Source organism: Emydura macquarii, unplaced genomic scaffold, assembly GCF_026122565.2.
Source record: "Emydura macquarii macquarii isolate MOO-44397 ecotype Brisbane River unplaced genomic scaffold, CSIRO-AGI_Emac_v2 contig_3305, whole genome shotgun sequence".
Taxonomy (NCBI): domain Eukaryota; kingdom Metazoa; phylum Chordata; order Testudines; family Chelidae; genus Emydura; species Emydura macquarii.
In genome coordinates, this window is record NW_027133442.1 from 4,350,776 (window position 1) to 4,372,737 (window position 21,962).

At 45.9% G+C, this 21,962-nt stretch overlaps 1 protein-coding gene and 1 long non-coding RNA gene across 3 annotated transcripts in view; both read left to right on the forward strand.

Annotated features, from left to right (window-relative positions):
• ANAPC1 (anaphase promoting complex subunit 1) overlaps window positions 1–15,339 on the forward strand; it is a 74,853-nt gene extending 59,514 nt beyond the window's left edge. For both annotated transcript variants that reach the window (XM_067532828.1, XM_067532829.1), the window contains exons 35-48: window positions 336–412; window positions 683–773; window positions 871–924; window positions 1,427–1,620; window positions 3,528–3,614; window positions 4,113–4,230; window positions 5,552–5,629; window positions 6,129–6,196; window positions 8,272–8,410; window positions 9,255–9,341; window positions 9,993–10,088; window positions 10,421–10,619; window positions 11,585–11,719; window positions 14,967–15,339. In XM_067532828.1, the coding sequence (XP_067388929.1) occupies window positions 336–412; window positions 683–773; window positions 871–924; window positions 1,427–1,620; window positions 3,528–3,614; window positions 4,113–4,230; window positions 5,552–5,629; window positions 6,129–6,196; window positions 8,272–8,410; window positions 9,255–9,341; window positions 9,993–10,088; window positions 10,421–10,619; window positions 11,585–11,719; window positions 14,967–15,082 (1,539 nt within the window). In that variant the 3' untranslated portion in view covers window positions 15,083–15,339. The remainder of the gene's footprint in view (window positions 1–335; window positions 413–682; window positions 774–870; window positions 925–1,426; window positions 1,621–3,527; window positions 3,615–4,112; window positions 4,231–5,551; window positions 5,630–6,128; window positions 6,197–8,271; window positions 8,411–9,254; window positions 9,342–9,992; window positions 10,089–10,420; window positions 10,620–11,584; window positions 11,720–14,966) is intronic.
• Window positions 15,340–18,293: 2,954 nt separating this feature from the next.
• Window positions 18,294–21,962, forward strand: part of LOC137143188 (uncharacterized) — a 47,308-nt gene continuing 43,639 nt past the window's right edge. The window contains exon 1 of the long non-coding RNA XR_010917120.1: window positions 18,294–18,407. This is a non-coding gene — a long non-coding RNA (uncharacterized lncRNA). The remainder of the gene's footprint in view (window positions 18,408–21,962) is intronic.

Consider the following 21,962-nt stretch of genomic DNA (forward strand, 5'->3'; position numbering starts at 1 on the left):
ATCTTGTTCAAACAGATTAAAAGGCTCTGAACGTGTCATGTACTCCACTTTCTGATGGACTAGATTGTTACATGGTAATAGCATGCTTCTGGCACAGTCTAGCCATCTGTAGGATTCACTGTCATTCCAAATTTAACTGGCAGATTAAGACGTTTCACCACAAATATTGACCCTTTTGGGTTAAAGTTAAAGCACTGTAATGTAGTAGTAGTTGTAGTGGAGGAAAAGCTTGCTGCGTACTCCTATAAAACAAACTTTGTATCTTGTATCATTTGTGAAACCATAGAAACCTGGGAAGGTTCAAGAATGTCAAAGTATTTAACTGCTTTTTATAGATTATAAGAGAGAACAGTATATCCCTTCATGCAACAGAATTGCCTTCATCAGAAGATCTGAATTTGGAGACACTGGCGTAAGTAATGTGATGATAAAGTGATGACAGAATCACTGGGAGACATTGTACAAAAACAAATTTGAGATCTGAGGAATGTCACTGAACCTGACAGTTGTATACCTCATCACGCAGATGCCAGTGTGTAATGGCCACCTTTCCATTCTTTCTAGGCTTTAGTCTCACATTTTAGTTAACTAAAAGCTTATACAATCAGTGTGATACTTTGTTTTTCTTTTCCTAATTTGAATAAATGACATCAATCAGCTATTTCCTATTTGGTTTTTTTAGGCAAGCTCACGTCTACATCATTGCTGGTGCCTGCTTGTCATTGGGTTTTCGGTTTGCTGGTTCAGAAAACCTAGCTGCATTTAACTGCTTGGTAAGAGTTTTGGTAGTTTTTCACAATTGGTCGAAGATGATAATTGTGCACTGTATGTCTCTATTTAGTACCTATTTCTCTTGATTCTTCTTTACAGTTTAAATTTGCAAAAGATTTCATGAAATGTTTGTCAGCACCGACAGCTTCAATAGTAAGTTCTTTTAGGTTCTTTCTTAATGAAAATGAACCCCTGTTATGTAATGCACTTTGATTGAACTCAATGAAGCTTTAATGCAAACAAAATGTCAGTTTTAGTTCCATGTCATTGAGTATATCTACCCACTTGGCAGTTCAATAAATCAGTATCATTAATGATGCTACTGACACTTTGTGTTCTTCCTTGCAGCACCATTCTCTGATTTTTCTTATACTGGGGAATAGACCAAATAGTCCTGAGGAAAATAGTCCCTGCTTTGTGGGCTGGGTAGAAAATGTAAACTCATGGGGAGTGTCACGTGTCAAACTGACGTGCCTGTGGCCCCTACAGTGTGAGTTTTCTAGGCAGTTAATAAGACTGCAAGATTAGGATTTCTAATAAGGTCTCTGATGAGAACCTGTAATTTTCTATTGAGAATCATATGTTATGTCTGATGAGAAGCACATGTTAGAGTGTAGAAGTGTAATAACTTACCTCCCTTCCAATATACTTCAAGACAGGTCACTATAACCTTGAAACTTGTTTGAGTGTTGTGCTGCTCTCTCTTGCAATGGTGATGGCGGGTTCTGGAAACTTGAAGGTCCTGCAGCTTTGTCGTTTCATGCATAAGAAGACAGGTGGAGAAATGAACTATGGGTTCCATCTGGCTCATCACATGGCTCTTGGACTTCTCTTTTTGGGAGGAGGAAGGTAACTCGCTATTTCCAAAGCTACCTTTTACCTGCTTTATGTTATGGATTATTTCTTGCTTCTCAAGGATGGTAAATCTTTAGAAGAATGCTGGCTGCTTAGAGAAGAGCAGCACAACTGCTGGTGGCTTTTCTCTCCTTGCTTTCTGCAGTTCTTGTTTTTTGATGATGCATGCAAATTGAAACTCCAGAAATATGTGTCCTTCAGGAATTTGACAGCCTTTATAAATGGAAAGTTGATGAGACAAACAGCAGAAACTATTTCTGGTGCTAACTGTTCGTTTCCTAGTTAAAGGAAAACTGAAAAGTAAGGGGTTTTTAAATGGAAACTGTAGATTACAAGCCATCCTTGAACACTGCTTTGCATGACTAACTGCTGCTTTCACTCGTCTCTTGTCCTGTTCCTTTTCTTTTTCTTTTCTTCAGTGTCTCACATTCATTTTTATCTCTAGGGATTTTTTAGCTTCCTCTTTTCCCTCCTCTTTCTGCCACCGCCCCCTCCGCCCCTCGCAAACTTATTCTCTTAACTGGGATCCAGTTTTCACTCCTTAACTTCCTTCCCTGGTCCAGCCACACAGAACTTCTCATCTTGTGCTTCTGTTGGTTCTTCAGGCTTGGTTTGCCGCCACTGCAGCTGCCCATGCTCTGGCGTAAGGTTGAGTGGAACTAAAGCACAGGCTTGTCTATGGCATGGTCTTCTCTTCTGCCCATGCTCCGTGAGCTCCTAGGTGCAGGTTCTTCTTCGAGTGCTTGCTCATGTGCATTCCATGCTAGGTATGCACACGCCCACTTGCACAAACGGCTGTCGGAGACTTTTTTGCCTTAGTGGTATCCGTAGGGCCGGCTCTGGCGCCCCCTGGAGTGCCGCGCTCATGCCTTATACATGATTATACAGCTTATGATTATACAGCAATCAAATGACAACAGTACAACTTGTTTTGTACCAACATTTTGTGGATATTTGGTGCTTTACTTGCACACAAGTTAAATGTGCCCCAGGGAAATCTAGTGTGCAGGTGGCATTGTCAGGCTCTCGCACTGCAATCAGTGCCATCAGGAATTCTGTGGATAGGATCATAAAAAGGAGGGAGACAAACGAAAAGTTTGCTCTCATTCGTGTTCTTTTGGTCCGCTTATTGTGATACATGGCTTCTGGCAGTCATCTATACCTGACATTTGAGATTTGGGTTAAAACAAAAGAACCATAATACACATGGCCAGTTTTTCTTCCTGAGGTCAACTGATGATCATTTCTGATGTAACACCTATTAGCCTGCTGTAATTTGTGCAAATGCAAATGTTATTGTCATCCATATAAACATCTAGTGTCTTGGGAATCTTGATGAAGTAATTACTTCAACAATATTCTATGGCAGTGAATTTCTCAGGATGATTGTGTGCTCTGTGAATATTTTTTTTTTACCAATTTCAAATGTGATCCCTTGTTTTATATGGGACAAGGTGAATAGTGGCACTAAATGATTTTGACCTTGTCCAGGTCTTTAAAAAAAAAAAATCCACTGCACAAGGGACATGTTGGAAGCTCTCCCTTGGCCCTCGATTTCAGCAGAACTTAAATTTTCATTTAAAAAATATCTATCCCTAATGATTGCGTAGATACCTTTCCTATTACAAACAGCTGCAGTGGTGTCTTTTGGTTTCTCCATTGAGCAAAATCCACGCTGCCTTTTTGAGTAGACTTAAAATATGTTAATATATATGTCATTTTATATACATGTACAACATTTGGCCTACTGTGCTAACATTTGTATTTATATAAGTTAATTACATATGTGCACTATGTTACCACAGCCCCCATTTTCTGGCTCATAAGAACACACTGGAAGTGCATGCAAACGTTCTATTATTCACCAGTGCTAAGAGATAATAGGTGATGTTTCTCTGCAGATACTCACTGAGCACGTCCAATTCTTCAATTGCTGCTCTTCTTTGTGCTCTGTATCCTCACTTCCCCGTTCACAGTTCTGACAATAGGTAAGGGCTACTTGTTGTATATATTTTCTTAACGTAAAATAGATTGTACTTCCACAAAAAATGATCTGGGAATGAGGCCTTGAAAGCTTTTTGCACAGTGAGATGAGAGCTGAAACAAGTAACGCAAGCTTTCAAATATTTGTGAGAAATGGCGCAATAAATAAAGGCTAGGGGGATGGTGATGATCTTAGATCAATGAAGAGATGCTGAGCAGGCTCTTTCTGTATTTCGGTAACAAACTGCACCTTGGGCAATACAACGTGGCTAGAACAGCTTGCTCCGTAATGAGAGCTCGCATGTAAAATCTCTCCTTCTATGGAATTTAAAAAAAAAATTCTTTAAAAAGAATAAATACTGCCTCACTAGGGAAACTGTGTGTATTTATAAAATCAGTCAATGTGCACATGTCCCCGTTACTCTAGTCTAATGGAGCGTCTGGGTTTGGAGACTGCTCACTAACAATACCATGGTGCTAAATTCTTCACTTCCCATACACAGGTATCACCTTCAGGCCCTACGGCACCTGTATGTGCTGGCAGCAGAACCCAGGCTCCTCGTGCCTGTGGATGTGGATACGAACACTCCTTGTTATACGCTGCTAGAGGTCACCTACAAGGTAATGTATCCTGAGGGATGAGGGGATAGGGCTGTGAAACTTGAAGTCTGTTGAAAATTTCATGTATGTGGTGTATACCTCCCTCAGCGTTGTGGCCTGCAATCCTGGTTTTGTTTTCAGTGTTCTAGTGGAGTCAAACCAAATTGTCCAGGCAAATAATGAGGGTACTCTTCCCAACCCTTCACACGCATATTCTTTGTTTCTGGTGCTTTGAGCAGCATCTTGAGGGAAGAACCAGGGACAAGTAAAATGCACAGCAAAGTCCTGCAGAATCAAGTGTGCAGAAAATGATCCGGGGTAACAGTTAGCTTTCTAAATACAGTGAAGAGTTTCAAAGACAAAGGGTATGTCTACACTGGCGGGGATGCGTTGGGCTCCATGGGTTGATGCAGTGGGATCGATTGAGCAGGCAGTGGAGGACCCGCACAGTCGACCCCGGGATTACTCTCTGGCCGACGCAGTAAATCCACCCCTCGGGAAAGAGTAACATTGCGTCAACTGGAGGGTGGTTCCTGTCGACGCAGCGCAGTGGAGACACTGCAGTAAGGGAGCGTAAGTAAGTCCATAGGAGTGTAGACCAGGCCACAGAGTCTGTCAGTGGGAGTGGGCTGCTCGGCTGCCTTTTAAAAATCTCTCTCTGGTACTTTTGAAATGGGCTACTCAGCATTCCTCCGGGCTCCACTCATTAGGCACTTCTTGAGATGAGTGCCCTTCCTCCACAACGGGCCCATGTAGAAAGATATATTCAGGATCAAACTTCCTGCAGCTGATATCCAATGCAGCATGGTATATCCTGAGGGACAAGGAAAGGCCTTGCCAACCATTAGAAGAAGAGAACTGCAGAGACCTCATTGATCTGACTGGACCTGCCAAAGCACTTACTGGTGTTGCCATGGAAGGTTGCCCTTGCAGATCGTATAGCTCATTTTTATAGCTTGGGTGTTCAGGTTGAAAAATGTCCTTGTCACATGGCGACGGTGTTATACATGTTGATTCAGCCATGTTGCTGTCTTTGGTTTTACCGTATACATTTTGTGATGGACCTGAAGAAGGGCTCGGTGGAGCTCAAGAGCTTGTCTTTTACCAACTGAAGTTGGTCCAATAAAAGGTGTTACCTGGCCTGCCTTGGCACTCTCATTTTGTGACATAAATGGTAATGTGAAGCCACCCATTTCACCAGAAGAACGGGAATAGAAAGTGCAAGCTGTCTGTTCAACCTGGCTGCACTGCAGAGGTGGAACTGGGAGACTGCCGTGCTGCTTTCTGTCACTTTGCACTGAAGCTGTTTCTACTAACGCATGAATGTTGTTGGTGTTTAAAGGGCACGCAGTGGTATGAAGAAACCACAGAGGAACTGATGGCACCAACTCTCCTCCCTGAGCTTCACTTATTGAAGCAGGTAAATCTGAGCTCCATTTCAGGGATGAATATTTTGGCCCAGATTCTGTGATGCTGTGAAGATAAACCCAGTGAACAGAAAAGAGGGTGGCTGTCAAGGACCTGGTTACTGCTCTGATTCCTTGCCTGGCCCCAATGCATGTTAGAGCAGCCTGGGGTGAGCTCTAGCCTATGTCAGCCGACCATGGCCCCGAGAGGCATTTACTAGTTGTGGGGTAGCCAGAGTGCAGTACACTTAGCTATGCTCCTACCTTTCCTGCCTCTGGTGCCTGTCATCTCTTCACCTGCTGGGGATTCCCCCCGTGCCAGGGCAATACTCTGCAGGAGGGGAGCCCGTTTCTGTCCTCTTGGAGCCTCCAGTGACACAAAGCAGATGGTGCTAGGAGGGAGCATCTGCCTGTCTATAGGGGTAGAAATTAAAATAGGTTTATAGAGATCTCTTTTGTTCTTGCAATCTCTGACATGCTCCTAATTAGTAATTAAAACATTTCTCTTGGCAGATCAGAGTGAAAGGCCCACGATACTGGGAACTACTAATAGATTTAAGCAAGGGGACGCACCAGCTGAAGTAAGTATTCATGATGTTACGTACCTAGATTGACTAAATTTCTTAATGTCCCTTAACATTTAAGTAAACTTGTGAATTTTTTTTTACCTCCTATAGTTAGTTAGTATAGTTAGTAACACCTAAAATGTACAATAGCCAAAAGAAATTAAAGCGATTCTTCAGTTTCAATTTGTCTATTTTTGTGCGTTTGACAGCCCTTTGTGTATAGTCCATTTCATTTGTTTTATGGGTCTTTCATAAAAAACAAACTAAAAAAAAAAACAAAAACAGGAGAGGGGAAATTGGGCGGGGGACCTCAACTAAAAACGACTTTTAATTTGTGGCGTTTGGGGGTTTTGTGTGCAATTGATGAGATTTCACATTCCCTCTGTCCTTGAAAACTGCATGCTGCTAATACAGTGGCTAACTGTTACTAATGTGCTAGAGATTATATTTTTCTGAAATGTTGCACAGAAGTGTGCACAATACCAATTAATGCAGTGTAACATTTATATACATCCACTGGACAATTGTAAAGGACCGTAATTGTATCTGAATAGAGTATTCACAGGTAAAATTATTCCTAGTATTATAGATAGCAGCCTGAAATTGTAAATGAAATATGCAAGCTAGAGTGGCTTGAAAAGAGCCATTTGAATGTATCACTATTAATTTTACTATTTTGTTTAATTTAAATAACTGTCAAGATTAGGTTAGATACTGCAACACACACACTATGGAGCTACACCATAAAACCACCCACAGATTGGAGTAGAATATGATGGCCTGTTTGTTAAAAGGGGATCTCATCATGAGCATATTCAGCCAGTGCTGTGTAATTGACACTTGGGGGGCCTTTCTGGGTTTTGGGGTGAAGCTGACGGTGGCACTTTTGACCTGTAACTCCCTCAGTCTGGCTGGGAGACTCCCTTTTTCCCGTGCCATAGTGTCGCGGCTGAGATCAGCAGAAGTGTGCCAGAGGAAGCCCTGTTGGTACAAATGAGAGGATCTGCCAATGGGGCATTCTCTCTGGGGTCCCCAGCTTTGGAATTCCCTACTCCCTTTGACCCAAACTAGGCTGAATCTGGTGACATTCAGGGCATGCTGTAAAGCTCCCCCTCCTGGATACTTTAAAACGGGGGAGAATTGTGTGGGTGGTGATTTGGGGGATGAGGAGGGGACAGTGGCTTTAACTTTTATTTGCCTGGCTCACTGGTTATGGATTAGTGCTGCATGATGGTGTTGATGTGTTATTTTTGATAAGCTATTTTACAGTTGTGGTTAAGAGTTCCCAGAGCGTATGAATAAGGAGCCCTTGTGTATAAATCTAAATAAGGCAAATGACTTTCCTGAACAAACTCATTTGCTTTGCAGCAGTGAAGCTCTGAGCTGTTTTCACGTATGTTGTGCTCATCCTAACTTGTAGGGTTGCTCATGGCCAGTCGGTGGTTGGCCTTGCCTTCTCCTGTAAGAGGAAAGAAAGCCCGTTCTCTAGGGAAAATGGCACAAAGCACTGACACGTGGTAGGGGGAGGCACAGCGTGATGGAACTCTGTGGTGCTACTTTTAGGCAGTGGTACTGGAACTGTTTTTATAGTGGGGGTGCTGATGATGGAAACCACGTATTTGGTGTTTGTTATTCCTTCTTCAAGTCAGAGGGTGCGCCAGCATCCCCAGCACCCCTTGCTCCAGCACCCCTGTTCTTAGGCGGTAATGTTTGGGGATCAACCACCTGCTAAGGGCAGAGAAGACGGCTGCATTGACTTCCAAGGGAATTCATAATATTCTATAGCTCAGTAATGCTGGAAAACCTCACTCCTCTTTGCTGTCCCACTGCCGCCCTCCTTCTCCCCCCCCCTACCCCCCCGATCGCCATCCTGTGATAGGATGTTGGAGAAATCAGGATCTCCCTGTGCATGTGCATATACAGGGGCTAAATAATGAGGAAGAAAATCCCTAGATGGGGACATTAACACATACAAGTTACTGGGTTGCTGGTTACTTTTATTTCTGTTTGCCATATCATGTGTCAATACCCAACTGGATGGAAAGGGATTTAAATAAGTTCAAAGCTGTGTACATGTTTTTTTTTTTCAGGTCAATCCTTTCTAAGGATGGCGTCCTGTATGTAAAACTGAGGGCGGGGCAGCTATCGTACAAAGAGGATCCAATGGGCTGGCGCAGTCTGTTAGCACAGACTGTCACTCACAGGAACTCTGAAACTCGGTTGTTCAAGGTAGCGTCATCTCACTGTTGTGCTAGAGAGCAGAAAGCAGTAACATGACCGCTATGATTACCGGCAGCTCTGCACACAGTCATTTTTGGTTATACATTGCCAGAACTTGGAGAGAACTATAGTAGAGAAGTGAACGGTTGGGACACTGAGCCTTCTGCCTTCATCACGGGTTCAACTATGGGCTAGGATGGTAGCAACGGCTTTTCGTCAGAACTTGACAGCTATTAGTGGTTTCAGTCCAGTTCCCTTTGGCCAGGAGCTCATGTCCCAAAATTGCTGTATTCGGAGCTCAAGGAGAGAATTGGCATCTCGGTGGGGAATTTCACCCCTAGAAGTGCGGAATTTCACCCTTTACAGAGCAGGGATGGAGCAAGGCACATTGGGGTACAAAGCATATTGGGGTACAGCTGAGACATTTTTACAGCCACTGCCTGTGCCTGTTTCACTCAGAGAATCCAAGGAGCACAGTGCTGCCAATCTAATACTTTTTGGAGGTGCTGAAATTGCTCTTAAAAATGGCATTAATTCATTGCTTTAGGAAAATTTGCCCAGCAACTCCCACAGAGCACTGGGCAAGGATGGCTTAAGATCACCCACACCACCACCCCTGCCTCTTTACTTTCTAAATAAATAAATATTATATCTTTATGCAGTTGTCAGATGAAAAGGTTATGAGACTTTGATTTTGCCCATTAAATCAATCAATCATGTATATTACAATGGCCTGCATTGAGCTCTGGAAAATCACAATGAGACAGGAGGGGAGGGTATAAATTATTGTTTGACCTATACAATAAAAGTAAAAGATTCCTAATCTAAAGTGTGCATTTTTACCTCTTTTTAGCCAGAAACTATTTCTGCTTTCACTTCTGATCCTGCGCTACTTTCATTTGCTGACTATTTCTGCAAACCAGCTGTGAACATGGGTCAGGTACACATTGCCGACGTGTGGGATATTTCTCAGAAGAATGGTTTCTTTTCTTGTTTTCATAAATAAAATGCAGAAAATGAATGTTAAGTTGCAGATAGCAGAACTGTTTTGGTAATGCAAGAAAAATTGTTCTGAAAAGCCTTATTCCTTGGAGGTATTTGCTATATAGAACAAAAGGGCATCACATAAAATAGAATGCACAGAAACAGAAAATAGAACTATGGTGCCTGCACTTAAAAAGCTTTTCAGAATAATCTTTTGCCACTAGTTAACCTCACAATTATACTCCCTAAGTTCCCTGTGGTTTATACAAGATATATCTAATGAATACTGAGATAAAGTAGGTTACTGCCATGATTTAGGGCAGCTACTGTAGGAGACGCTGTCTTGTGAATGAAGAATGTGTCTTTTTGTGCAGAATGAAATATGAGAGTATCCTTCAAAAATATTAAGGAAGGGAGAAAAATCTAACCACATTTTGCAATATTTTAATGAATAAATACACAGGGACACAAATCTTTACATAAACGAATTACTGCTGGTAACGTGGGGGGTTAACCATATCAGAAGCAAATGTGAACAATGTAAGAACTTGTAATAAATTATACGTACAGCGTGCACTTTGTGAAAGGTATGTCTTTCTTTTATCAGAAACAAGAAATACTGGATCTCTTCTCATCTATTCTTTATGAGTGTGTTACTCGAGAGAATCCAGAGATGCTGCCTGCATACATAGCAATAGATCAGGTAGAGTGAACAGTGTTCATTATTTTTATCCTTAATAGCATTAACTCTGCAGAAGGGGGATATCGTCAGTCTCGCTCCTTTCAGACCTGTCCTGGATACCAGAAATAGAAAATAGAAATCTGTCAGTAAACCTGTGGTGACAGAGCAACGATTTAAAGATGACAATTGAAAAATAGCCTAATGAGATGATAAAGATCAGGAGAAGGTTGTCTAGTTTTTTTTTCCATTCACACAGTGAAGGAGGGAAGTTGTTGTTTTGCAGTTATGAAGGGGACGTTTCTTTTCTAGTACAGATGAAGTTCACAGTCTCTTTGTGTTTTCTCTCCTGCTAGGCCGTGAGGAGATTAGAGAGAAAAGAAATGTCTGAGACCTTTGAGCTGTGGCAGATAAAGCTGGTATTAGAATTTTTCAGCTCCAGAAGCCACCAGGAGAGGATGAGAAGAAATCCAAACCGAGCGCTCTTCATGAACTCCGAATTTTTGCCTGTGATGAAGTGCACTATTGATAATACTTTGGACCAGTGGTTACAAGGTAAAGAGAGCATGCGTATAGTGACCCGTTTTAGGTGTGAGTCTGTGTGACCGTGCGCTGTGAGAGATCGGACCCTACTGTTAGGCAAGATACCAGAGAAGCCAATCAGCTGGATTTATTTAACTTCATTAGTGAAGGTGGGGGAGGGGAAATAAAGATCAGATTGCCATTGTTTGAATCCTGTTTTTCTGCTGGTTGCCCAGAGTGTAAGAGTGAACACTGCCTGTTTTAGGTAATCAAGAGAAGGAATTATAGCTATAGAACTACTTATTTTTGTGATTTTTTTTTAAAATCTTAAATATTTGCACAAAAACAGGTAGTCTTAAAATCTGAGTTGGTGGTCTGAGCTGCTGCCACAACTACAATTTTAAAATAATCTCCAAAATCTGGTTACCTGTGTCATGGGAGGCCCCTTGTAGTGTGCTGTGTATTGTGTAGAACAGCAACATCTGTCTGCACATCTCTCTCGGTGTGTGTTTCATTTTGAGTAATTACCTGGTGTCCCAACTCTGCACCCTCAGTGGTGGTGGCTCCTGGTTTTGGAGAGCATCGTGCTTCAGCCTGAATTCTTCAACATAGCATTTTTATGTGATATGTTGGAGGGCTCAGTTTGAGCGCTTTCTTGTGTGGAAAGTTGTGGTTAATGCAGGAGATTACTCAGACTTTCCTAGTGTGGTATCAGAAGCATTTCCTAGGGGCAGAGATTCTGTGAGCCCAGCAAAAGCAAAGGGGAGAGTGAAGTGCGAATCAGGTTTGAAAAATGGCAGAGTGATGGCCCTTGAATGAAGAGTGGTTACACCCTAATGCCCTGTGTTTGGTGGTCTGTGCTGTGAGGGGAGGAGACCCTTCCAACAAACCCATGTGGCAGGGAGCAATGTCCCACTCCAGTGCCTCTGGGTGTTCTGGTCTCTCAACAAATGAGAAAATGGTACCTGAATCTCAGCAGACTCCCTTGTATGTTACAGCCGGAGGGGACGTCGCTCTGCACTCCTACTTAAGTGGGCAACCTACTGAGGAATCTCAGTTAAGTATGCTGGCCTGCTTCCTTGTCTACCACTCAGTCCCGACCCCAGAGCAGCTCTCAGCCGGAGGCTTAGAAGGTAAGGTTATGTGAGTGCTACATTGCGTAGCTTTGATGATCGTTCATATTTACCTCATATGTTAAACTGTTGCTGCAGTGTATATATATATTTTTAAGTTGTGCAAGTATTTTCTAGTGACTTTTCTTGAATCTTTGTGTGATGAGCAGGGCCATTAGCCATAGAGGCATGATGGAGGATTGAAGAGGGAAGCCTTAGCCACTGCTTTTTAGTAGACATCCTGGCTTTTCTCCAAGTTGATTTGGATAAGGATCTGAGACCTTGTTCCCCTAGTACTCAAACAGGGACCCTCAGTGCACCAAAGAGCAGCAGGATTCATGGTACCTTGCACCTAGAGGTGGTACCGTTCCCAAAGGCAGTGGACTAGATCAGACAGACTGCAGTCCTCAGCTTCCCTTTTTCATACTAGCCTTGTCCTGAACATCCATGTTCCTCTTTCCTTTGAGCACCTTGGTGGCTCTGGAGAGAGAATCTGCTCTCATGCCAGTTTTCCTAGTGGCAACCTGTTGGGTCAGGGAGGTAGGGCAGTTTCATTCCATGGCCTCTGTTTACCTCCCCACCATGACAGCAATCCATCCTCATTAGCTTGATCTTGGTGTTGCTTCGTGATGACCTAATTCTGGGAATGACAAAGAAATGCCTTCACACGCTGATGGGAGGAGAGCTATGTGGCGCTTTAGGGAACCCAAGAAGGATGTGACAGTTTCTGTTGCCAGAGGAGAAAGGGATTTTTATTGCTGAAAACTTATTAGCCAAAGGCATGGCTCCTCCCCCAGAAGGCCTGGGCATTCCCCCAGAGAGAGCACTGATGACACCATGGACACAGGAGGGAAAAGTGCCTCCCTCCGTAGACATTTTCAGGATAGTTTCCTGGGTAGCCCTTCAGACCTTTCTTACCCTCACAGGCCAAATGGGCAGGCCTCTTGAGACACCTTTCTCAAGCACGAGAGCTCTTTCTCTGAGCTGCTTCTCTGTGGTGTGGCCTACAGGACTAGCCTGCTTGCTTGCACATATACACCTTTCCTTATAGATTTAAGTATTGTTGTTTTATTATACTAGAGTCATAGATTCATATTAACGTATTATAGCTGTAATGCAAGGTACCTTACAGGCCACATCCTGTATGAAAGCTCAGGCAGTTAGCATACATATGTTCAGGACCTTTGGCCCATATAAGAAATGATGAGTTACAGGATAAGACATGTATGATTATAACCTTTACCCTAGATAAGTCAGGAGGCATCAAGAAAGGGGGGGCTGCCTCAGTTTATGCCACAAGTAAACGTCACAGGTACGCCACAAAACCCACAGAAAGGGCCAGGAATAACAAAGATGAGATGAGCGAACCATCTGGAAAGGATATGGATATTTCATGAATATGCACGAACCTGCCAGCCAATAGAACAAGTGTTCCCTAATAATTTGGGGGTAAAGAAGCCAAGTTTGGACTTTGAAGGAGGACCCATATTGTTCAGGGTATGAAAAGGGGTAAACCATGTTACATGTAAACCATCGTCAGCTACTCCTTCTTTAAACTTCTTTTAGTTAGTGTTTGTTAGAATCTTTTGTTCTTAGTTTATACTTAGTATTATTTGTAGTCTTAGTCTTAGCCTTGTAGCTCGTAGCTCTTGAGCAGTGCCTAGCTCTCCACCCCTCCACTCAAGAGTTGAGGAACCAGACATCTCTCTCAACCAGGTCATCAGGGAAGGGTGTGAGTATATTAATCCAAAGCATACAGTATAAATATATATATATCACATGGTCTTTAGAATAAGACTGTAATCCTACCCATTATCCATTTGATTATTCCTTTTCTTTTAATCAGTCATTTGTCTGTCTTTTTATGTTTTCTTAATAAAAGCTTATACAGTTATACAGATTCGGTTATCAGTGTGAACGTTCCTGTCGTGCACCCTGGGGTCCCTGTAAAAACTCTTCTGGAGCCTGATTCTGGGACTAGAACCTCATTATCTTCTGATCAGAGCAATTGGCGAGCCTATCGCCCCATTCAAATGACTAAACACCCAGAAATCAGGCAACAGTGTCCTCCCTATCTGGTGTAGGTCCGTGCGTTGGGAGTTCCCCAAGCCCTGACTGATCTAGGGATCCGAGAGAGAGGGCAGTCTGCTTAGCACTAATGCATTGTCCTTCTAGCCTGACATCCTATGTCACTTCCTGACTTTGCTTTTCAGCAGCTGCTTTCCTAGATGCACGATTCCAAACTCAGCTGCTCAAAAGTCAGGCCCCACAAACTCAGGAGATTTGAAAAAACAATCTGTCTCTGCTCTTTTGCTTTCTGGGGTTCGAGCCTCTTGGGATCATGTTTTGCAGCTTTTCTCCCCAACCACGGGGTCCAGAACCTGACTATTTTAAAAGGAAAGCTGAGACTCCCCTGTAACTACAGCATTCGGGGAGCAGGGGCTGTAAGAAAAACACCGCATATTCAGAGATGAAGGCCCAAGAACTGGAAATTGGGGGGTGTTACATGCTGCCCTCCTTTTCAGCCTTCCTGTTCTCCCTTGGGGCGTCCGTGTTTTCCAGAATTGTTGCTTATACTTTTGGGGATTGCTTCTGTTGGCTCACTGTTCAGGAAGCTTTTATAACTGGATTCCGGCATGAACATCATTTAGACTACACGTACACAGATGGCTTCATTAAAGGGCATTTTGGAATAGCTAGAGAGAATTTTGTTTTCTTTTAAAAGAAACTTGAAAGAATACAGGGACAGGAAAACAAGTGAGCAAAGAAACGTAATGTAAAAGGTCAGGCCTAAAGAAGAATTTGGTTTGGGACACCATCAATTGGGGGTGGGGTGGGGGAACCCATTCCCACTTCCCCCTGAATTTTGTAACTGTTACAAATAACACCCAAGCTGAGCAGAATGTTTTAATTTGTTTCCTTTGTATATCATCAGTTTGGCTGTTTTCCTGCATAGGCTGTTGGACCCCCAGTTTCCTGTTTGGTTTCTGTATTGCTGTTGGAGTCTTAACTCTCTTTCAGCAACACACACAGGGATTCCTTTCTATGAATCCTTTCCTGATTGTTAATGCAAACAAACTAAAAATCACCAAAGTTTACTGTTCATAGAATATCCATTCTTTGTGTGTGTGTTTGGAATGCTGCGTAGACGGATACACATTCCTACTGCACTGAGCAGCTGGGATATTATATTTCCAACATGGGTTGCTGTTTCAGTATATAAGTCTTCTCCAGATACAAAATCATTCTCCTGCTTTTGTCTCCCTAGGAAGCAGGAATTTTTCGGAACTGCTTTTGAAATTCAGGCAGTTGAAAATGCCAGTTCGTGCATTGCTGCGACTTGCGCCTCTGCTGCTTGGAAATCCACAGTCAATGGTGCTATAACTGTGCCAAGACAGAAACCCAGAAGACAAATCTTACACAGTGACCAAAAAGCCAATACCAACAGTGTTGTTTTAAGTTAACTGAAAGGTACATGGATGAAGAGAACATAACTTTGCAACTTCAAAGGCAACATCCCAAGTATCTCTTCCACTTGCCAGTAGATGTTTTGACTGTGACAGGGAGCTTTGTATGTATTGTTGAATGGTAGCTACAGAAAATGAATTAATCATTTACTTTTCTAAATAAAGTTTGTTTACAAAATATGCTTTGTTGGTGAGTCATGAAAATAATCCATCTGGAAGCAGTTGGTCGCCTCATGTCCACACCACCCAATATCCTGAGCCTTTGGCACTTTTTAAATCCTCTTTAATGAGACAGCAAAGGGGTTTTTACAGAGAGGGCAGAGCAGAAGGCTGCTGGATCAGTAGGCCTCAACCTCAGCTTTCCCAGTTAGACAGCTGAATGGAAACTATAAAGATGAGTCTTATGCCGTTACATGAATACACTACCAGTTGCTTTACTTTTCTTCAGCCATTTTCAAAAATCTATTTTTTCTAAAACAATTTTTAAAAAAAGATGGGGCCATTTCGAGCCCAGCAGAACAAAGACAACTTTGATTTTTTTTTTTAAATGGGATTATTTTAATTTCATTTTTTAACTGGCGCTGAGCAGAACCTGCTTCCATCTTTTGGGCTCTGCTGCCTCTCAGTTGAGGCTGAATCTAAGTACTGGGCTGGGCCGTTTGGACAGTAGGCGACTCCTGCACCCCCATCTCTCTGACACGGTTGGGCTGGCTCAGGAAATGGTTTGCACATGATGGAATTTCTGTGCTGTGAATGAGGAAAAGCTGCCGGCAGAACGATGTTGGCGCTGTGGTAAGAGCAGTGGCCTTGAGCCTCTGAGAACAGAGAGCCAGTCACTGGATTTGCTGCAGGCTGGTTATGCAAGGTTGGGTAAGTCTCCTAAACTAGAACATCTGAGGCCAAAAGTAGTGGCAGCCTCAAATCTCCGTACATCAGTTCTCCCTTGTACAACGGGTAATGTCCGTTCTCTGTCCCCGAGGGGTGCTCTGTCCATGGAGTCTGGGGTGAGGGAGGGACCCTGGAGTGCTCTTGGCTGGTAGCAGGAGGCTCATGTAGCGGTGGGATGGCTGGGGGCAGCCCTGAACCTTAGGGGAGAGGGCAGCTTCCATGAGAACATGAAAAAAACGGGCTAGAGAGTGGGAGGGCAAGGCTCGGGGTTGCCCTTCTGAGGGCTGCATCGAGAGGGTGGCCTGCGACTCAGGCATGCGTGAGCTAACACACTTGGTTGGGCAGCGGGACAAAGCCTGGAGAGGGAGCAGTAGAGGTTTAGGAATCGGGATTTCTGGCAGTATGGTCTCCAGGGGGGTTAGAGCAGGAGGCAGGGCTGGGAGCCGGGATGCCTGGGTTCTGCTCTTGGCTCTGGGAAGGGAGGGGAGTGTGGTCTAATGGTTGCAGACAGGGTAGCCAAGCACATAAGGACACAGCAGCAGGCCTGGGCAGAACGGCTCATGTCTCAGTGAAGCAGGTATTCCCAGGGCAGGCTCTGTCCCCTACAGCTGAAGCTGCCCAGGAGACGGAGCAGAGCTGGGGATGATCTAGACCCCCAGGTAATGACACACCATTCACAGTTGGTTTGTAGCTATAAAACCTGTTTTAAAGGATGTTTTCTCATGGTGTGAATTAAACCATGTCCCACTGTGAGCTCCATGAACTGGCAGCCATGTGTGAAGCCTGGCCTTTCAGATCCCCAGCACAGACCAGTGTCCCATGAGCTAAGAGAATGACTGCCTGTTCCCGGTGGTGTTGGCCAGTCCCTAGAGGGGAGTGTGGCAGATGCTTTTCCACTTTACGAGACAGCAGCAATCAGGGTCCCTGGGTTCTGTATGGGGCTCTGGCTGGGGAGCGTTGTTTAGTAGTTAGTGACAGGCTGTAGGATTGTCAAAAGCACCGAGGTGATTGAAGGCCCCACTTCCTCAAAAGTCTTCAGTGCCCAACTCCCACTGGGCCTGAGGAGCCTAAGTCCCTTAGAAAATCAAGACTTTTGAAAACCTAACCCATGATAACTCGAGCACATAGGCATTGTGCTCTCTGTTTGAGAGGCCGTGCAGCTCTGTGGCTGCCTGGGTCTGCTGTCCTGGAGACCTGGCTTCTCTTCCCAGTGATGCCCACTTTCTAAGGCTGGGGCTTTCTTGTCCAGTTCAGATGGCTCCAGTGTTTCCGCAGGAAGGTGGTCGGCCCATCGCGTGGCTTGTCCTGGGCTGTACAATGGTAGGTGCTGGGCGCTGGTGTCTGGCGGACCCTTGCCCCCACGGGTGGAGACGGTAGAGCTGAATGGTGCAGCTCAGAGGCCGAGCAGTGTTTTTATTCCTACAGAGATGCATGGGTTCCTAACCCCGCCTGAGCACAGAGCCCATAGTGGCCAGCAAGGTCGCAGCACTACAAGCTTTCAAAAGACCTCACCTTTTATACACAAAACCATTGTACGGCACAAGTTGAGTCAATTGCTTATTTTTTGGGGTTCAGAGCCCCTGTCCTCCCCTTGGGGTGATTGTCACAACGCCCCAGCAGGGGAGACGCTCTGGCCCGAGGTGGTGCTAGGCATAAGCAGACTATACAGTTGCTTAGGCCCCCCCAGCAGCTCAAGGGACCCTGATTTAGTACTAGCCCCCCAAAGACTCTCTCATTTAATAGGGGCTTTTCAACAAGTGTCTCCACATGGGCTTTTTGGGTGGTGGAAATAACACAATTAAATATTTAAGGGATGAATGAGGGACAGGGCCCTCCAGAATATTTTGGCTTAGGACTCCCAGGGGCTAGCCCCCCGACTGTCTCCTTTTGCTGTGCCGTTTCCCAGCTCCCCCGCCAGGCCAGGCTGCAGTAGACACCCCATGGTCCATGCCAGCCTGCGCCTGTGCTGGAAAGTGGAGCTAGCCAGGCCGCTGTTTTACCCTCTTCGCCCCGTCCCCCTGTGGGGGCAGGAGGAAGCCTGCGTGTGCGTCTCAGAGGCTACTGTACGAAGGCAGAGCTGAGAGAGGCTTCCTGTTTCCTCTCTGAGATTGCACAGAATTTGAAAGCAGCCGCTGCCGCGATCCGGGCCAATGATCTGGGCAGAGCCCGTGGGGAGTTTCAGTCCTGACGCTGCTGGCGCCCGTTACAAATAGCAACTTCCCCACGTGGAGCGCGTTCGCCGGCGGGTGTGTCACGCCGCTTGGGGCGGCCAGCTCTGCTCCGGGAGGCTGAGCCCGGCGATGGAACCGAGCACCCCGAGGCTGCTACAACCCCCCACATCCGCTCAGGCTCTGGTAAGGTGTGATTTACCGGCGCCGACAAGCCTCCCAGCAGTGGCTTTAAGTAGCTAAAGCCTGGTGGCTTTTACCAGCTGGTGGCAGCTTTCTGTTGCACAGGTATTTCCCATCCATTGGCGCCCCGACGAGGTGGTTTGGTGCCTTGGCGCGTGTTCGTGTGCTGGGCTCCGTGCCCGGGCAGGGTGTGTGCCCGGTAACCTCTGCTCGTCTCCGCTGTGCGTTATGTGCGATGTCTGCGCAGAGACCCTGTCCTGAATCACGGCTTTGTAAGATCATGCAAGATCATTAGCCGGTTCAGGGCATAGCACTTGGATGGTGAATTTCTTCCTGGTTGCCTTGGGTGTGGAGTGCATGCATGGTGGGAGGAGGGGGGGTCTCTTCATCCCCTGTGGGTTTGTTTTAGTGGCCCCACCTCCCGGCACATTTGGGATTGGGGCTGGCTCACAGAGCGAGCCCCTGCCCCGGGAAGCTTGGTCACTGAGCAGACTAGCTGGGTGGTTGAGGCAATGCAGCCAGGAGCGGGAGTTTCCGCCCGCAGGGACCCTGGCACGGCTCCAGTGCAGACTGACGTTGCAGTTCCCCTTGTGTTGCCGGGATGCTCGTGGAGCAGAAGGCGGGGCCGTGGCATGTCAAGCTGTCGGCTGGGGATGCAGGCCTCAGGCAGACCAGGCCGGCGCGCCCTGAGCCCTGTCTTTCTGAGGGAGCTGGGCTGGGTCCAGCAGCGCGCAGCTCCGGGCACTCCCATGGCAGCTGCTGCAGCCTGCTGAGGGGAAGGGGAAGGGAGGATGAACAGGTGTCAGTGCAGACTGAGGTGGGACGTGGGGCAGGCAGGGGGCAGCTCAGGGCCCTGCTCTCTTTTGCCTTGAGAGTTTGTCAGGGGGTCTATGCTGTGAGCGGGGCTTGTGTGCCATGCCCCTGTGGGCGCCTGCCTCGCGTTGCTGTGGTTCCTCTCTTCCCCCTGGTCTCGCCTTCCTTTCCTTATCCGGCGCTTCTCTTCCCTTCCCCTCGTCTCTGGCTCCTCCACCAACCCCCTGGCCATGGCACTGGCAGCCCAAGGAGCTTTCACAAGGCCTCCAAGGCTTGTGTGCCTCTGCCCCCCGCCAGTCACTCGGGGTGCCATCTACCCAGATCCTCGCTGTCCTGTTTCTTCCCTATGTGTGCTGCTCTCGCCCCGTCTTGCCCCCCTTTGTGTATGTGGCTGCCCCTCACTGCCGATTGCCCTGCCCTTCCGTCCCGGTGTGCCGCCTGGCGCTGGCCTGGGGGCCAGCTCCTGGGGGTTGCTTCCCAGCGAGCTTCCGTGCTCCCTTCCGCTCCACGCTCAGCTGACAGGGCTAGGCAGCCTGGAGAGCCCTGGGAATCGGGGCTTTGGATTCAGAGCAGCTTCCAGCTGGTGCAGAGAAATGAGGAACTGACCCCCAACACATCTCATTCAGAGCCACAGCGTCCAGTGAACCACAGGCACTGTGTGTGTGTGGGCGGCGGGGGGCGGGGAAGGGGAGACAGCTTTCTTTCATGTGGCAAAGCCATGTCTGCAGGAAGGTCCTTGCTCTTGCCACCTTGGTTTTCCACAGGCCCCAATTCTTTGGTGGGAACGTAGGCACCAGTGGAGCAGTGGTTTTGAGTGTCAGTGCACCTAAGAGGTGGACTTGGGTGCCTACGTCACCCTGTGGATCAGATCCTAAGTGACTTGGACAAGGTGACATGGGAGTCGGCAGCAGAGTGGGGAACTGAAACCTGGCTCTCCTGAGTGCGAGGCTAGGGGCCTAGTCATGGGACCACCCTTCCTCTCTTGGTGAGTAGCTTTCACAGACCTTTTGCAAACTTCCCATCAGGTTTTCTCCCCAGGCAGTAGGCTGTTTTCTTGTACTTGAAGACAGCCCAGATCAAGCAAAGCATGCCTATGCCAGTGGGACCGATCACTTGCTTAAAATTAAACAACATTTGATGCTGGATGATCCACAGAAAGACCACAGAGGTTTTACCTTTTTTCCCCTTGCTTTTTACAATAGAAATGCACACCGTGTCCGTCCCCAAAGGCTCTGTGGCGAGCTGGACAACTAGCAGGGTTATGACATTGCCAGCTCCAAGGAAGTGAAGTCCGTTTACTGGGCTGAAGAATGACTTTTATTCATGTTGGTTAAAATGTTGCTTTTGTGTGTAGGTGGTTGACACCTTTTTAGTGCCACTCCTGGGAGGGCCGCTCTTTGCGAAGGTCTCAATAGCCCCCCTTCACTGAGAGCTGAAAAAGCCACCAACCCACCTTCAGAGACACCCAGCTCGTTCACCTTGGTTTGCTGAAATCTCCAAGGCAAAAAAGAGCCCTTGCGCTTTTTCCCAAACCCCAACCTCTCATAAAACAATATTCTGGCCAACTTCCCATCCTACGGCAGCAAAGAAGGGCAGAAAGTCAATTTCTTTATTCCTGGCAGGTCCCCCCGAAGCCCTGAGTCAAACTTCCAAAAATGACTAAAATACCAATAATCTCCCATATTCTTCCCCTTCCAATCATAGTCACTGCCAGATTGGGTCAGACCTGAGGTTCATCTCGCTCAGTGTCCTGTGTCTGACAGTGGCCAGAATCTGGTGTTTCAGAGGAAAGTGGAGGAATCCTGTAGCAGCAGATGTGGGATAATCTGCCCTCCACATTAGGTCTCATCCAGTTCTCTAATAGTTAGAAAATGGCTTTCACTTTGTAGCTGCAGGTTTTAGCTCCCTTCCAATACTCCTTTTTTTTTTTTTTTTTTTTTTATCATTAGTTAGTTTAACTTTGGCTATTCTCAGTTTCCATAGAAACGTCCATTCCCTTTTTGCATCTTGCTAAATTTTTGGCCTTGATAACATCATGTGGCAGTGAGTTCCACAGATCAATTATGTGTTATACAAAAGAAAAGTGTTCCTTTTTATTGGTGTTGAATTTATCCATCTCTCAGCTTCTTTGTATGTCCCTTTGTTCTTGTGCCATGAGACAGGGAGATCAGAAGCTCCCCAGTCAGCATTTTATAGACTTTGATCATGTCCCCTCTTATTCATCTCCTCTCTAAAATAATAGTCCCAATCTCTCTCCGCAGGAGAATTCTTTCATTCTCATTGCCCTGCTCTGAATGCCCCCTAAGGCTTCTTTGACTGGTTCCATCAATGATGTTGCGATCAGATGTTTATTACCATGGAAGGGATTCTGATGCCTGCACTGCGAGTTGGCACGTCTGAATAAATTAGCACAGAGGATGATGCTAACAGTCCAAGCTTCTGCTTACACAGACCTGCCTGGTAATTGAATTTACAAAACAGGGATAACACACTGAAAGGGAGATGGCAGCTCGAGAGTTTTCGTGAAACAGGTCCTGAAAAGTTGGCTGGAATGAGAAAGCAGCTGTTTAATTCTGAAGAACAAATCAGTATCTGCTGGCCACCGAAATTCTTGAACCACTGCATGACATTACTGTATTGTCAGCGTGACTCTCGTTGCATGAGCCCAGTCAAACAGCAACCGCCCCAAGGGCAAACCACATCTTTTGTTTTGCTTGCTTATTCTTTTATAATTTCCCTCCTTAC